This window comes from Synchiropus splendidus, chromosome 8 (genome assembly GCF_027744825.2).
Source record: "Synchiropus splendidus isolate RoL2022-P1 chromosome 8, RoL_Sspl_1.0, whole genome shotgun sequence".
NCBI classification, from domain to species: Eukaryota; Metazoa; Chordata; class Actinopteri; order Syngnathiformes; family Callionymidae; genus Synchiropus; species Synchiropus splendidus.
Genome location: NC_071341.1, coordinates 6,825,715 through 6,842,604, shown reverse-complemented (window position 1 = coordinate 6,842,604; position 16,890 = coordinate 6,825,715). Strand labels below are relative to the sequence as shown.

The following is a 16,890-nucleotide window of genomic DNA, read 5'->3' as shown; positions in this document are numbered from 1 at the left end:
CAACATTAGCTCTGAGAATACTGTCCATACTCAAGCAAAATCACTAGGTTGTGAACGGGATCGATGGGATTAATACCCAACCAATTTCCTGCTAAAATGTGGCTATGTCTAAAGTAACACATTTTCCATTTGGCTACGCAATATCCTATATTCCTGAAGTCAGAGCAGGAATATACAGGTGATGCACGTGTTTGTAGGGTCTATCACATCTGCCACTCAGAAATGGATGATGAACCTGATGACAGACTCAGGAATGATGGAATAATACTGGTGAAAGATCAGCAGAACCTTCTTGAAAGGGAGCAAAAACAAAACATTGTTTGTCAAGACTTTATTTACTAGTATATTAACACATTACATGCTACAGAAAATAAAAAAGGTAATTTCAATCGTCTTGAAAGAATATAGTGTTATAATAAAATGGCACATTTGGATATTAACACAATTCCCAGTGGCTTGTTTTGCCATTTCTTCCTTCGCTGTAAAGGAGCTGGAATGCTTTCATGCAGGGCTACTTTAAAATACTTTTAGGTGGTGACATTGTCAATGTGCATTCGTTTCATGAAATAGTACAGTAGCTCTGGAACAAACCGATTATAATGAGGCAGTAAAAATTATAAAGCTGGCAATCAAAATATGAGGCCCAAAGTTGAGCCAAATATTACATTATTTTTTTCAACCTGGTGTGAGATTGTGTGAATATGGGGAAAACAAAGCAATCAAGAACAGACGCAACTATGAACAATTGATGTACCAAGTGCATTCCTGTCTCTGCCGTTAAAGTGACACCTAAAGGTCATAAGGTGTATTGCAGACAACTGTACAGGCATAAAATATACTGGAAACTGGGTAATTCTGTCTGAGCAGTCCACTACACGGTTTCATTACAACTAGACTACTGAACCAAAAATGAGGGCAGTGATTGTCATGTGTGATAAAAGTTTTAAACTCAATATAAACAAACACGGACTACTGTTCTAGAGGGTTGATCTCTTGACGACACAGACGTTAAATCAACTAGAGATGACAGTTCATGTCGGCTTGTTCTTCATAAATGTAAACGGACCGATAACAACGTGGGGGAGTTAACATAAAAAGGCTTTAAAAACGATTATTAAAAGATTAATAACAGAGGGAAGGCAGAAAACAACACTGTTTTGTTGGACACATTTCACCAAATTTCAACACAAATAACTATTTTTCAAGGATGCACGTGGAGAGACGGGCTAAAAAGGCGGTGACAAACTGAATCGACTTCATTAAAAAAAAAAAAAGACAATACATGAGGCCTGTAAAAGCAGGGTTATCCCATCGCTTCTGTGTCATGCTGCAGCATGAAGTGTACAAAAACCACCCTGCTTAATGAACAAAAACTAAAAATTGTAGCATGTTATATTAATCACATATTGCATTATTTCTTAAAATTATGTTCTTACAAAGGACTACTTGGTGAGAAAAGATCATGTTGTGTCATAATATCCATCGTAAACACAAGTCTGTCATCCAACAAAGAGCAACTAGTCTCCTCAGCTCACCTTTTTAGATTGTGTGTGTAATATAGAAAAAAGATGGTAGAGGTTGTGAATATTGAAGTAAGACCAACATTATATGATGGAAATTTTGAAGAAAAATGACAAAATTAATACAGCCATGATTTAACAAAAATGCCACTTGCTTTTTTTCCCTCAGCTCTGTGTAATGTATCTGGGAATAATATTTCACAATCACTTTTTTTGTTATATAGAAAGTCTGTGGTTCCACTAGAACTCCAACCAGTGATGTATGGAATAAAGCTCAAAAAGTGATCATATTTTGCATGAAACTATCCAACCCAGACTTGACCATAATGATCCAACCAGCTGCTGTAAAGTTGTGTAGTGAAAAAAAAAGAATAAATAAGTCAATAGATGTGCCTTGGTCATGGTGCTATTCATTTAGTTAGAACAGTTATATGAAAGTTCAAACTACACCGGTAGTCATTCATTGCCTTTTTTTAGTCAGGGTACTGTAATTATATACCATTTTCCGGAGTAGAACCAAGCAGCATGAATGATCATACAGTGTTGTTGTCATAGTTGTTGGGTGAGGAGGAGAGATGACACACAACTGGGCTTCTCCAACACGGGAAGAGGAAGTGGTAAAATTGTGCGGTAGGAGTCAACGATTAAGGGATAAGATTTGGTAAGATTGAAAATATGTTTCCCAAAATCCAAGTGAAAAACCATACTTCCTTCCTTTGTGAGATTCATAATTCGGTATCACTGAGAAGACAGGACGAAGGATGGACAAATAAGGATGGGTGTGCTGTAGTGGTCAGATGCGGATCGGTTCAGATTTGTTCTTTGTGAAGGTGAGAGCTGGAGCAGACACAAGGCTTGTGGAGGGAGGAGTTGGTGTCATTGAGGTGAGGCAGGGTCTAACACTAGCGTCCAGTTCATGCCTGGCTGTCCACTCTCAGCTCAGCTCGTCCTCTGCGTTGTGCTGGTCCAGCAGTTTAACGTGAGTGAAGGGAAAGTGGCCACGCTTGCCTTTACATTCGCCCTCCCACTGGCCGTTCACGTTAATTTTGGTCACCATCACCATGTCGCCCACCTGGACAAGGACAGAGGAAAAGTTAAAGGCTGAAGGTGAAAAGGACAGATGAAGAAAAAAGGACATTATATAAGCAGTTGTTACAGTTGACAAAGAGGAGTGGCTGCTGTGGCGGTGTCATTGAACCTGAGCAAACAAGCTGGAACACACAGTTCCAAAGATCAATCTGGAGCCAGACTAGCACTGACTCAAAAATGTGACAAAGCTTTTTGAAAGCTTGTTGAAGCAAACATTTTTTTGCATTTGAAAAATGTGAGTGCCAAACAAACGCGTCATACCAAGGGCCTTATTCGATTATTAGGTCCACCAATTTCACTATCACAAGAGCGCCATTTTCATAACAAAAACGTATGCACACAAATGTGTTAAGATGAAGTGTTCATATTCTTTACAGAGGTGGGGACGGCAAGGTAGTAGCGCGGGGAAGCTAGCAGAGCAGTCTGTCAGACACGAGCAGGTTCGACCAGAGACCTGAAACATTGAATTTCTCCTCTCTACAATTAACTATTATATAACTAGTGTTAACTATTTAACTGTTAACTATTATATCATAAACATAAACCAATAATGATGTTGGAGACAAACTCCACTAATAAGTTTCATCATAAAACAGTTTCAAGTGGTGTCCAACACATGGAACAGAACGAAAATGTATCTATCATGATAATTATCGTTATCACCAAAATTACAACATTTGTCGCAATAACTACTCGGTATCTTGGACAAATCTATTCAATATGCACTTAAAATATCACAAGTGGCTCGGCATAAGCTGGGATCACAACTTCTACTCACAAAAGTGCAATCTTGACATTATATAGGAATTTAAAGTGTATTCACAGAGCAAAAACAAGAATATTGGAACTGTAACTGTAATAACTACAGACTGTACTTGAGTTTGATGTCTGTAGCAATGCTGTGCAGCACTGTTTCCATGCCTGTTTTTCTTTGAACAGAAGCTGTGATTTACTCTTCTAACTTAAGACAACACATGCTGCTGTGTGTAAGCACGCTTCTGAACGTCATCTGGACATAAACACACCACTGCGTTGTGTCATAGCAAACAGGAGAAAATCTGAACCACCAACTGCAAACTCCTCGACCAGGTGCGTCAACCATCTGTATTCAACTGAAAAATACAAGGAAGGCTTTATTTGGGCTTTTCTGTGCATGCTGACATCCCAAAGACCAATATATAAAACCCAGATGATACAAAAACGGTACTTGTGTTTTTACCAGTCGAAGTGCGGTCAGCGCTGAGGAAGGGATACAACCAACCAGAGAAATGTGGAAGTTGCGTGCTGTGATATTTGACTATTTAACTCCAAAGATGAACAACTGAGTTCGAGGTCTGGTTGGGGGATTTCTCATTGAAAGCGATTTTCCAAAAGCATTTGGAGAAGCTGTCATGCACAAACTCACTCACATGAACAGGATGATGTTTGACCTCAGACTAGCATAAAATGAGAAACTGTGGCTTTTCACTTTATCGTTTTATTTCCAAAGAAGCGGCTAGGAGGATGAAGAGAAACCAAAATAATTTCAACATACTGTGTTTCCACATTTTTCTATGAGCAACTTTTGTGAGAACATAGTCTAGTTTTTATACAATCAATACCTGACTTCAATAACAAAATACAAAACTAATGTTTCATTTAGAAAAGCGCCACAGCTCATGTAACAATATGGCCTGAACAACTGATGGTGTTTAGGAGACAAGGGGCATCCATGCTGATGAGAACATATTTGGCACACCAAAATCAATAGTTGTAGGTTAAATCAAACGTGACCAGTCACATGGACACAAAGCACTGGTCAGCTTGTGAAGCCTTCAGTGGAACAGTTAGAAGAACGCAGAATGTTTTTCTCCAGAGAACAGATTGAAGGGCCAGACAGAAAGACATTGAATGGATTACTGCATCAGAAGGGAAGATAATCCTTCAACATCACGACGTAACTCATTCCTACGATTGACCCTCTCCGTGCGTCTCCTCTTTAAAGTACAAATAGCTCCAACAGTGGCGAAAAATATGCTACCGAGTTATTTGTCTTTTAATTGAGATAGGAATGACACTACATCAGTTGGCCAAAGCACTTCAGCTTGCAGCTGTTGGGCTACTTGGAGCCAGTGCTAGTCTGGAGCCAGCTTTTGCGGCTTTAGCTCTGTAATGTCAGGAACTACGTACTGCTGATGTTCTGGTTCTGACCTTTTGAGTTGTAGAGCTAAAATCTGCTTGCACTGTGCATCCATGATTTAAAAACGACAAAAGCATACGACAACAAGAGGCACAGAGGAGGCCCATTGACGCAGGTCCAACATGGGTGGCAATAACAGATGTGAAGCAAACCGTCTGGGCTGCAAATCAAGTTCGAGACATAAACTACAGCAATTTAGAGAAGCCTCAAAACTGCTCAGCAAATTTTGTAAATCTGATATTTATAATCCTAACACTTGGAACTCAATATCACAGTATGAGTATGTAGGATTCAGGGATATGAGGAAACCAGGGCTAATTATTAACTGGTCTTTGTGCACCTGTTGAGTCACTCTACGGACAGATATGAGGAGCAACGACAGGTGAGAAAGGGAGTGACTAACTAAGTCAACTTACACATACTTATTATAGAGCTTTCAAAAAGACAAAAGACAGGCCATACTTGTAAATCTTGTAAACGCAGCTCAATTGAGTATTATAGCTCTTTCTCAGGGACAAGTCCAACTAGTGGCTTCTCAGAAAGCAGAGGAAATGGCCCCGCTCCCGAACACAAACTATTTCCTTCCCCCCCAATGACCTGCTCTATGGGAGCCTGCTCTGGCTTCCGGGCTGTTAAGCAACAGAACCATCAAGTCCAAGCAAAGAGCGTTTAATGGCCCTTTATAAGTTTGGGTCAGGGATTCAAAGCACATCACTGTAGGGGATTGATTCCACTGTAAATAAAAAAAATCCATCGGCTAGCCATGGCAATATGAGCACCTGCTTTAGATTGTCCTACAGGTCATGACCAATGACCCCATGGTCCAGTTCAGTAGCCATTTCAATTATCATTGTGACATTTACCATGAACTACAGCCAACATTAGGGCTGGTCTATTATGGCAAAAAAAAAGAAAATTATGATCAAGTGAATCTACTACCTCTGTTGAGGTTAATGCACAAAATTATCCCAAACTCAGCTCTGGTCATTTTTCAAATTATTTGTAAGTGATTTAAAGTTATTTTGTTTTTCTTTGGAGACTTCAAGTACATGCCTCATCAAATGTTTCATTGAGGGTCCATTGTCAATAATGTTACATTAAATCAACATTATCCTCCTCACGATATTCACACAATGTCAAACAACCTGAAAGACAACAAAACAAGTTTGACTTTTAAAAACAATGCCATCCCTACCTCTAAAGCCAGAGCAGTCTTGTCGTAGGCATTGGGAACCCTCTTCTGGATAGCCCTGGCATAAACAGGGCCATTCTGTAGATTTGGTAGAGGTGTGGGTTGGGCGTATTGGCTTGGGTCTCCCAGCAATGGAGCTCCTGTCTGCACTGTGGAGCCGTCAGAGTTGACCCCCATCCCTCCTGATGCACCCCCAGGAATGCCGGGCCCTCCAGCCGAAGTCGGTGATGCAGGTCGGTATTTCTCCACGTATGGCACAGGGATCATACCTGGCCGGCCTTCAGAGTTCTGAGCATTCCACCACTGCTCCTCAGGCTTCTCCAGGACACGCAGTATGTCACCCTTTCTAAATGGGAGATCCTCTTCATCATTGCCAGGGAAATCGAAAAGTGCTCGCACATATTCATCTTCAAGGCGGGGTGGTGGGCCACTGCTAGGTCCAACACTGATGAAGGAGGTGTGTTTGGATTTGTTGATGGGTTCTATTAATGTAGTGGTGTCCAAATAGTGTATTTTGTAGAACTCTAGCAAAGCAGGAAGTGCATCAAATTCCTGGTCCCCAATACGGAACCTCGGATGGGCCAAACCTGGGGGAAAGAAATTTTCAAAACTTTCAAAAAAAAGCTGACCTTGTTAACCCCTTGTGAAACCAAATATAATTGGCATTTTAATTTTTAAACTCTTCTTCAACATTTAGGTAATATAAGGCAGTTGGGCAGAATTCCTAGACATTATTTCAAAAGACAACAGTGCAATGGCAACCTGGATTCAGTTAAACCAGATGGTTAAAAACGTAAATGACAATGTTTCTAACTTGGCTATGTTTGAGTATTCTGAGTATTTATTTTATTTCTAAACTGTGACATTTGCAAAGATGTGCAAGATGTGCTGTGCAACTAAATCATCACTAAACGCTAGAACCCTGTTCAACGCTTCCCATGCTTAAAGCATGACGCGGACAAATATTGGATTCACGCACACAATTCAAAAACAATGCTAGGCTTATTCAATTCATTCGCACACGTTTGGCCTGTCATGTTTGGTGCAAGTCATGCAAGAACGGTCACATTAGCTCCCCAAATCCCACATTCGCTGACTTACCTGGACCAGATTGTCGGTTGTTGCTGATGCTGTTTATAATATAATGTGAGACTTTAGAGTTCTCGGACACAGACAGCACGTAGTCTCCGGGGCTGGTGATGGAGTCCCGGACAAGGAACACGCCGTGCCTCTGCCCCTGCAGCAGAGACACAGCTTCCTGCCTGCTTAGCCGACCCCAGTACCAGCTTCCACGGTCCTCCGCGTCAAAATTTCCGGCCATGTTTAGCACTCCAAAGCCGTAGCTTCTGCAGCGGGCCTTCCCGTCTCTCCCTCCTGTGATCCGGAGGCGAACCCTCAACTCATACAAAAACTTTAGCGCCTAGAGCACGACATCCGTAGCCGGCCGTCTAGACATCAATTTACCTAGCTAGGACCACGGTAACCAAGTTAAAACGGCCCTCGCGAGACAAGTAAGTAGAATTTGTGTCTAATGCGTAGAATATAATTGGTTCAGGCGTTTGTATTAGAGGAAAAATCCAGCCAACGATGACAACTAACTTCAAAAACTGAAATGGCGGATACGGGAAAACAAAAAAAAAAGACCCCACTCACCGGATGTGATGTAACGACTGTGAGACCCGCCGCGCCACAGTAAAGCTACCTGAACCCTAAACCGAGAAACATCCGGTTATTATAAAAAATAAGATTTTTGGAGTCTACAATTGCCATTTGGTTATGCACCTTCCTAAAACTTATTGAATTTGTTAAGCTTTATCCGTGAAAAAATATTTTTCAAGTCCACAGGTCATTAATATTCATAATCTCTGGTAATTAGGTGGAGGCTTTTGCTCTAAAGGCGGAAAGCCGTTTCCCTTATCGCCGCACTAACTCTAACTTGACAACAACTTGTACTTGTGTTGTGAAATCTTTACCTGTCCCATAATTGCGAAATATCGCTGGTTGTGCAACTATGTAGTTATTTGGTGAGAATCCGTTTATTTGCTTCGACGCAGACCTTATCAACAACAAGTGATGTATATGCTATATAAACGGATATAGTTGAACGGAAACGTAGTTCATCAGCGTTACCACTAGATGCTAGTCAAAGACATGAAATAGTCGACATTACAATCTTCATACTGTCATCAAAGAAATAAATCTGGATTGAACCATGGCGTGATCTGTTTATCTGATTCATTATGGACAACATCTACACAACAAAATCGGAGACTATTTAATAAGCAACCATCACGTCAGGATGATTATTTCTGTCATAGTATTTATTCGCAGAGACCCATGACATAACATTAAATGAATATACAGGGTATTTCTTCTAGTAGCTCAACATTATTATGTGGCTTAAACATAAAAATCTGGTGTGAGAAAGGAATATCTTGAGGAAAATAATGATGACAACCTTACACATGGTGAAGCGATAAAAAGAAAGAAAGTACAAAAGGTTTCAGATTTCAGGTTGATATCAGCATTTCATTTCTAGACTCCTAAATGCTATGAAGCCATGTTCAGAATTTTCTTAGAAATCATGACTAAAACCACTAAAACCAACCGAAGCAGTACATTATGAACTTGTGTACTCACGGTTAACAAACTGAGTGAATGATAAAGGACAGTCCTGAGGTTGCCTTGGAGACCAAATGTTTCTGTAGGGCAGGGGACAGCAACCATGTCACATTGTCTAAAGCACAAGTTCTTTGCAACTGGTTTAGCTACAGTATGTAATGAGGCAGACGCTGGTCTGCTGTGCTCACAAAACAAAACAAAACCCAACATCTTTGATAACTTGCAGAGCCACATGCAGAGGAAGATGCTGACACAGAGTTCTAACTCTCACAATAGCATCACTTGGTAACAGACAGCCATGGTTACACTACTTTCTTTAAAGGGTTACACTAGGAATGGCAATTTAGCAGTGCGTAAATGCCACGGTAGCTTATTGTGAGGTATATTAAAGGGAGGCTTTGGATGAAACACCAGTAGATTCCTGCAGGCTGGTTAGTATGCACAAGCTCAGATGTGAGTATGTGTGAGCTGCAATGCAGAAGCTCTAAGGTGGGTATGATCCACATTCAAGATCAGATTAGACTGCAACTACCCACGATGATAAACCTTTATGTAATTGTTGCTGGCATATCAGCGAGGACGTAGAGTTTGGTGATATCCAGCACGGTACAAAGTCGTTCCTGCACAGAGAAGATGACGGGAAGGCTGATAAACAATTGCCACTGATCTTAGAAGATTGCAGAGTTTCTCGCAGTAACTTCAAACAAGCTCTGATACACAGCTGTCCTGACCCTCTGATTGTCCTCGCCAGGCCTTACCAGACAAAGCTGAAGGATTATTTTGTTTTTGGTCTGTATTGATGTAGCTGTTGAAGTGATCTGATGTAGATCTGCTTTAGCTCTGATCGGCCCTGGACAGAACTGAGTGCCAAAATCAGTAGACTTCTTTACCCAGGTCACAACTGCACTGAACAATTTCACACAATTTTCAATTGCAATACACAAGTCAACAGTGTAGCGGAGCAAGTGAATGGAACAACAGTGACATTTCGTGTGGAATATTTTTTTTCCTGCAATTGAATTCTTCTTTGTAAGCAAATCTTTAACTTTTCAATGGACTTCAAATACTGTGCCGCAGCACCCGCTTTTTTAACCAACGTAACATTTCCATTTGACTTCACTAAATGCTCACACTACACATTTAAAAAGGTTATTTTGTACTGCACTGATTTCCAAGTGGCTAAGACTGTTTCATTTTCACCACATTATCATGTTGCATCTCTACAAATAATCGCCCAAGATACATTAAACCTAATCGTTTTTAATAACAGGTGCATGGGTCCATCCATTTTAAAGTAACAAGTGTTATATAACAAGTCATTTACAGCGTTGAAACGTAACGGGTACACACAACTGCAGTATCGCTCAGAAAAAAATACGTTTCTGGCCAATGCTGCCCTCTACTGGTGAAAGTGTAGAACGTAACCTGCTGGCATTATTTTCAAAACGTCGCGACGTCAGCGCCTCCTCGTTTCTTGGCTGGATGATGCTTTCCACCACTCATTCTCCACTACTGCTTAAATTTCATGATTTGAGTGAAGTACAAAAATACGATTTCAATGTTAAATTCCAGTGGATTTCTCTCTTGTTGAGTTGAGGACGGGAGGGTTTATTCTCCTCACATTCTTAATAGAGAGTGGCCAAGCTAAGAAGCAACAGTATGGCCAATGTTACAAATAGAGATTTACAACATGGGAAGACAGACTTCTCTCAAAGATTTCCCATCTCTCTCACACTTGTAGTGATTTTTCACTTCATCATTGGGTTTCCTTCTGTCTTATCTTTCTCTCTCTGTTGACTCTGATGAACTCCTTGTTGTCTCCATCTCTTCTCTGATTCTTCTGATCTGCCCTTTCCTTCCCAGCTCTGTGTTTTCCCAACCCTCTACCATCTTTCTCCTCTCTAATGGTTTTCATTTTTACATTCATCCTCATTTCTATTTAGGCCCTGTCCTCTCTGTTTTGTATTTATCTATCACCCCCTCACCCTTTTCCCATTTTCTCTCTGTGCCTTTTTCTTTTCCTAGCCTCCTCCCTCCTACACCTTCTTACTCCCTTCTCTCCTCTGTCTTGAACATGAGAGTGACGTTCTGCAGGTGTGTGCAGTGAACTCTACTGGACCTCTCTCCATTGTTGTATCTCAAAGGTTCACGCTGTTCCACCTCCACATCATATTCCACTCCTCTATTCAAAGCTAACCCCTTCATTTTGATTCACAAAAAGGTTTTTAATTTATGTATTTCATGCTTGCGGCGCCATCTGTGAATCTAATTCACCTTTTACCATCTCATTAATATTCCGTCCACCGACCCAGTGTGACTCTTTCTGTGACACAAGTTTAAAGCCCTGTCATGATCAGATGCATGAGTTATGGTCATGAATAACACTGCCAGCATGGATCTTAATGATGCACCCGTGCACTGGCTGTGCAGAAGAGGACTGCTGTATATAAAGTATGTAGAGTCTGAGCCCAGAGGTGATAGACAGAGGGAAAGAAAGCACAGGCTGGAGAGAGCTACATCTTGCACTACATCAGGGTATCAAGTTCTCGCAGTCATGTGTGAGTGTGATCGTACCTGTGGCCTAAAAATAAACACAGCAGCATGAGCTTTGCAGCACACTGGCAAGAGATACAAGCCTCTTCAGTCAGCCACAGAATACTTCAAACCTTCAGTCAAATGTTTTTACATCCAACAGTCACCTGGATAAACCACTCCTCGCATTAAAGGTACATTTTGTAAGCACACAAGCTCGCCATCTTCTGTTCGGAATTCCACTCATTTGGTAGAGCAGATTGGGATTGTGAATGAACTGTACCAGCAAAGATGAAGCAAGGGGGTCGTGTGCGATGAACTGAACTGGATCTCGTTGAAAAGACAGTGATATTTTTATGTCATTTCATAAGTAGACATTAACGTGTTTTAAGGGGGAGATAAAAATGGATGGAAAATATAATTCATAAAATGCAGAATTTATAAAATGAATAAAAAAATAAAACTTAAAAATAAAGCAATAATGCGAGTACAAACACACAAAACGACAAGATTTAATAAAAATACAGAAAGACTCAAATGAGCCCCAGGAATTACTAAAATATATAAAATATGTTTGACATAATACAACAATAAAAAAGTGTTAGAACCTTTATATGAAGATATGAAAGATATGAAACACGACTACTATATGGGTTTTGTGGACAAAAGAATAATGGAAAACATTTACATAATACCACAAATTGAACTCAAAACAGGAGGGATGTATTCTCCTTCATTATGGGAAATATAGATTACTTTGCACGCATGCATGTTTGATACATTTGTGCAATTCTTCATTTGAAATTGAAGCTGACTATAAGGAGGCCACTGGCTGGCTGACTGGATGTTCAGCTATGTATGTAACTGAAACCTCTATCATTTGAAGTACATCTGAGTTGCAATGTTTTAGGATTTTGTCAGTGATTTTTTTTTCATAAAGAAGTTTGTGTCCTTTGAAAAGTTTGTAGTAGCAGGATAAAAGGTGAATCTTCAGGCAGTGACAGAGGGACAGTGGGTGTCTATAAAAGCTCGCCACCCATTTCAATTGATTTGTGGTCATCTCTACGTGGCTCTGATGACCCTCATTGGCATGAGAGCAGCCTGCAATAGTGCTAATTTGGTTAAGACCAATATGATTTACAAAAAAACCCCAACATACTTAGAAATAATTGCAGTTGGAAAAGTAATAATTTTTCATCTTTTAATGAAAAGTCTTGCAATTTCTTGAAAGTAATTTCATGTGTTTGCAGTGGTCAATTGAGGTAGATTTTATCACTATACTGGTGTTTCAAGTCAAAATCGGACTTGAATGCTACAAAATGTACCCTTTAGTTTTCTGCTGACGTCTTCTCACAACGCTCAACCCTCTGCTTTCATGTCCAGCAGCTCATCGATCAAGTATTATCTGTCCTCTCATCTGCTGCTTGGACTCATGACGCTCGGCTTGTCCCGTCCACCTGGCTGCCAGTCCTCTTGGTGGGGTGCAACATCTATATTTCTCCTCCAGGTTTTTGGCAGACTGTAAATGCAGAAGGCCCTGGAGTCCACAAACAGGGTGTGTTACAGGCACATAAGGACGTCCTGGGATTGGCGGTGGACCAACCTGAAAAGACATTTCCACTGAGACGTAAAAGCATCATGAGATATTTCATTGGTCTACTCTACGTGTCGGTTAGTTTGGCTAAAGCAGGACAGAGACGGGGACCACAGTCCTGCAGGGGGTCCTTGTGTCCCGTTATAGCTGGGCAGCTGCACTCATGGAAGTGACCTGGGATCAGCTGGTCACTCTGAGTCCACATGCAGCAGAGACATCAATCAGATGAGCAGAGGACATGTGGCGTGCTGGCTCAGTTACATCACTTCCTGTCAACACGGCTGCCTGCTTCAGCGTGTCCTCACACGCAGGAGGGGAAGTGTTTGCGGAGCAGAGGAGAGAGCATTCAGGTCAACTGCTCCGATTGGTCTGTCATGTCGTCTAGGTCATCCTCCTCTGCTTTCATTGGCTCAGCGGCTGCTGACGAGAGCTGCGATTGGCTGGAGCAGGAGAGTCTTGAGGAGCGGCTCTGTGTGTCGTCCTCGTCCTCTGCCATCACCGCCTTACGCTCCTGGCGCTTCCTCTGTGACGAATCATCCTCACCCGACCTCGCCCTGGCCCTCCTGCCCCCTCTCCTCTGCTCCTCCATGGTCCACATGCTCTCCTCCTCCTCCTCTTTCCCCTGCACCTCTCTGTCAAAGTCCAGTAGCTCCTCCATCATGTCCTCGATCTCCATCTCTCCATCCAGCTCCTCCTCCACCTCGGACCGCAGGTCCCCTAGACTCTCTGTCCTGTTGGTGTCGTCCGTCTCTTCCTCTTCTTCCCCAAGACCCCTCAACTTCTCCGGCGGGTCACTGGCCTGACTCTCGCCAAACTCCAGAATGGTGGGCAGGTTCCCCTGTTTGGGGCAGCGCTTTCTCAGGCTGACTAGGAAGGGCTGTGGTAGAGAGAAGATGTCCACATTGTTGCCCAAGTCGATCCATGTCACACTGGGGAAACTGCCAGGATCCTGTGAGGAGAAAAGCAATACAATAAAACAAAAGTATATGAATTACTTTTGCTTTTATAGCCGGTATTCTGCAAATTTCAGTTGTTGTGAAAGGCATGACATTGCAGGCCTGCAGTGGCACACTGGTGTTAAAAGGTGGAAGAAGTTGAGTAATATCCAGTAGAAGAATTCAAAATATAATTCATCCACACTCCACAGCCTGCCAGATATCCTACATGGCTGGGGTTTTCAGGGTAAAACTCACACGTTCTTTTGAGCAAATACACAGTAGAGTTCCATTTTTCCATTTCAATGACATTATATGTAAAGGAGCCTCAGATGACCTCATTTTAGGTGAAAAGAAGTCAGTTAGACGAATGACGCCTGCCTCAATGGAGCGTCTGAATCGTGAAAATAATAATTGTTTAATCATGCTGAAAAGGTAAGTGGTTTTCCGCTGTACAAAAAATGGGGAGGCGAATGTTGTTTTTTTCTTGTTCTGTAACTATGCCATGGGAATCATTTTGTATTTCAGTATATTGCACCAAAAATACATACAATTTTCAGAAAAATCTATCACATTCCTGTGAGGCTCATATTTTAATAATCAAAATAATGATTGTTTGCGCTACAACCCATCAAAGAAATGTTTGTTTTTAGCAAGGGACTCATTTCAAGCCCGTATTTCAAATGACAGATGGCAACACTCTTTTGCCAAGTATGACTAACTGCACTGAAAGATGCATATTGTTGGCTTCTTCATTATCAACACACTTTTTTTTGTATTCCACCAAACTTGTCACATCAGGGTCCACACAGGCCACACTGGGAAGCACTGGGCATTCAATTCCAAAACATTTCAGATTTGTACATCCACCCATCAGTCTACTACAGCTCATATGAGCTTGGGTTGCGGGGGCACTATCTGGGACAAAGAGGTCCAGACATGGCTTTGCTTGTCAACCTAAACCAGCTCCTCTGTGGGCGTCCAAGGCCACACCAGAAGCATAGTATCTCCAATGTGTCCTGTGTTGACCCCAGGGACTCCATACGGACCCATTCTAACAAACTGCTTTCTCTTGTTGTGGATGAGGAATGGTCGTACTTTGAGTCCTTCGCAGGTGACTGAGTTCCTCAACCTAGCTCAGAAGGAAAGCCCAGCCACTCGGAGGAAACAACTCTAGGTCACTTGAATCTGTTACAATCTAAAGTTCATGACCACAGGTGCCAGGAAGAATGGAGATCGAGAGCTTTGCCTGGCTTAACTCTGGCTTTGCCTGAGTCATGAACAAGAGCCCAAAATGTTTGAATTAGAGTCCTAAACTGGCTATTTGATTTTTGCAACAGAAGAGCGTAGTCACCTTCAGGGCATCCGTCAGCTCTTTCAGAATGACTCTGGTCAGCCGGTTCCCATTGAGGGCCAGAGTCTCCAGGTGGGGCAGGGCAGCCAGGGTGGGCAGCAGCAGGAGGAAGGCCTCATCTGTCAACTCAGTAAAGCCCAGCTCCAGACTGACCACGCTGGAGGCGTGTCGCTGCAGGTGAGCACACAGACGCTCCATGTCCCGAGCAGCCAGAGGGATACCGGACAGATCCAAGGCCCCACTGGACGGCGGAGCCGACAACACCGCCTTCAAACTGGAGACACAGAATTCACAATAATGAGGTGAATGATGACTGAAGATGGATCCAAATACGATGTCATAACCAAAACATCCATCGACGGGGGAGACTTCGTACACTACTCCAGTGATATCACCTGTGTTTTTCTTCAGCTGTTTACTGACCTTCCACGAAGCTCCCATAAAGTAAATATGTGCGCACATTGAACAAGATAATAATCATAAAAAGCATCCATATCATCAGTTTCATGGCCACAAAAGCTGTGCGAACAACATCCAATGAAATCATGACAACATGAGCACATGAACACCCCCCAGACACCGGTTTTATTTTCTCTGGCCTGAGCAATTCTTTCTTCCTTAATGAGAACAATGAGCCGCCAAAACGCTGCAACATGAAGATGCAAAAGAGACAGAGCACATGGATGTTATGGCCAAATCGGAGGCAGTAACAGTAAGAGAGAAGATGCTTTCTCTCACTTTCTCTCTGACTCTCTTTCACACTCTCGCACACACACACACACACACACGTGTACACCCTCACACACAGAGGCACACATGCACACACAGGAAAAGCTTAAGGGCTTAAGAATATTGAAGTTTATGAAACGATAAAAGAGTGAAGCGAGGCGAAAACTTCCAAGCTGAATTCCTCACAGCAGGGTCCAAAGCTAAAAATAAACCCAGGATTTTTATTATTATTTTTTTTTTAGTATTGGCCAACAATTAAGAATGGGGCAGACCGGGCCTGGTCGGTGAGGAGAAATAGCAGAAATATAAATCACATTTTCATACATATAACCCAGAGCTAGCACAAGTGGATTTGTGTTGAAAACATGATGACTATCTTAACAAAGATGTGTCCCTCCTATTAAGCAGTCACATTTGAAGATAGATTTTTCCAAAACTCATCACAGTTATGAATGAACACATATGCAATTACGTAGTCAACAAATAAGAGTGGAATTAGCCAAAACATGTTTTATATTTTAGATTCTTCAAAATAGCCTGACTGCTTCGCTCATTCTTGCCATGAGCTTCATGATGTAGTCACCTGAAATGGTTTTCCAACAGGTGACTACATCAGGAAGTTCATTAAAAAGGCCAAGGGTTTGCAGCGCTGCCAAGTAAGCCAGAAATCATGGCAACTTTAAGTCATCTTTTGTGGAATATATTTAGTTACTTAACAGTCTTTTCTTTGCTACATGATTCCATATATCCTGCTCCATATATCTGATGTCTTCAGTACGTATATGCAATGTAGACACATCAGACATAATCCACAACTACGCTCCATTGTTATGGCAACCTGTTGTTGTTCATCGTCAGATAGGACCATGTGTCTCGCTGTCTGCTTTTATTAGCGACATGAGTCATGAGTCAGGAAAGAACGATACTGAAGCAACCATCTTTTAATACAGTCGTTTCCATGGTTACAGTAACAGTCCATTGGAGGACACATGCTGTCTAACGAATTAAGGAGCCACCATGTATGTAGAGTCACAGGTCTGAACCTGCTGTGTTGTAAACAGGGAGTGGTTCATCTGGTTATTCCTTTCAGTCAGGGACAGAGAGGAAGCCGTGTTTTCCTAAAACCATCAAGCGTGTCGGAGGA

The 16,890-nt window shown here is 41.9% G+C and overlaps 2 protein-coding genes across 3 annotated transcripts in view; both read right to left on the bottom strand.

Annotated features, from left to right (window-relative positions):
* Positions 1-322: 322 nt before the first annotated feature.
* On the bottom strand, positions 323-7,650 carry crk (v-crk avian sarcoma virus CT10 oncogene homolog). The gene is made up of 3 exons (XM_053873671.1): positions 7,082-7,650; positions 5,984-6,567; positions 323-2,592 (listed from the first exon to the last, which is right to left on the bottom strand). The coding sequence occupies exons 1-3, from the start codon at positions 7,299-7,301 to the stop codon at positions 2,455-2,457; spliced, it is 942 nt and encodes a 313-aa protein (XP_053729646.1). The 5' UTR covers positions 7,302-7,650; the 3' UTR covers positions 323-2,454.
* A 598-nt stretch (positions 7,651-8,248) lies between these two features.
* lrrc75a (leucine rich repeat containing 75A) overlaps positions 8,249-16,890 on the bottom strand; it is a 60,845-nt gene continuing 52,203 nt past the window's right edge. For both annotated transcript variants that reach the window (XM_053872985.1, XM_053872986.1), the window contains 2 exons: positions 15,018-15,291; positions 8,249-13,677 (listed from right to left, as the gene is read on the bottom strand). In XM_053872985.1, the coding sequence (XP_053728960.1) occupies positions 13,075-13,677; positions 15,018-15,291 (877 nt within the window). In that variant the 3' untranslated portion in view covers positions 8,249-13,074. The remainder of the gene's footprint in view (positions 13,678-15,017; positions 15,292-16,890) is intronic.

What these genes read in the sequence shown, in the direction of transcription:
- crk (XM_053873671.1), bottom strand. Translation starts at nt 7,301, where the DNA reads ATGGCCGGAAATTTTGACGCGGAGGACCGTGGAAGCTGGTACTGGGGT. An exon ending in CAACCGACAATCTGGTCCAG is followed by an intron (nt 6,568 to 7,081) that starts GTAAGTCAGCGA and finishes TCTTTCCCCCAG; the next exon opens with GTTTGGCCCATCCGAGGTTC. An exon ending in AGACTGCTCTGGCTTTAGAG is followed by an intron (nt 2,593 to 5,983) that starts GTAGGGATGGCA and finishes GTCCTTGTCCAG; the next exon opens with GTGGGCGACATGGTGATGGT.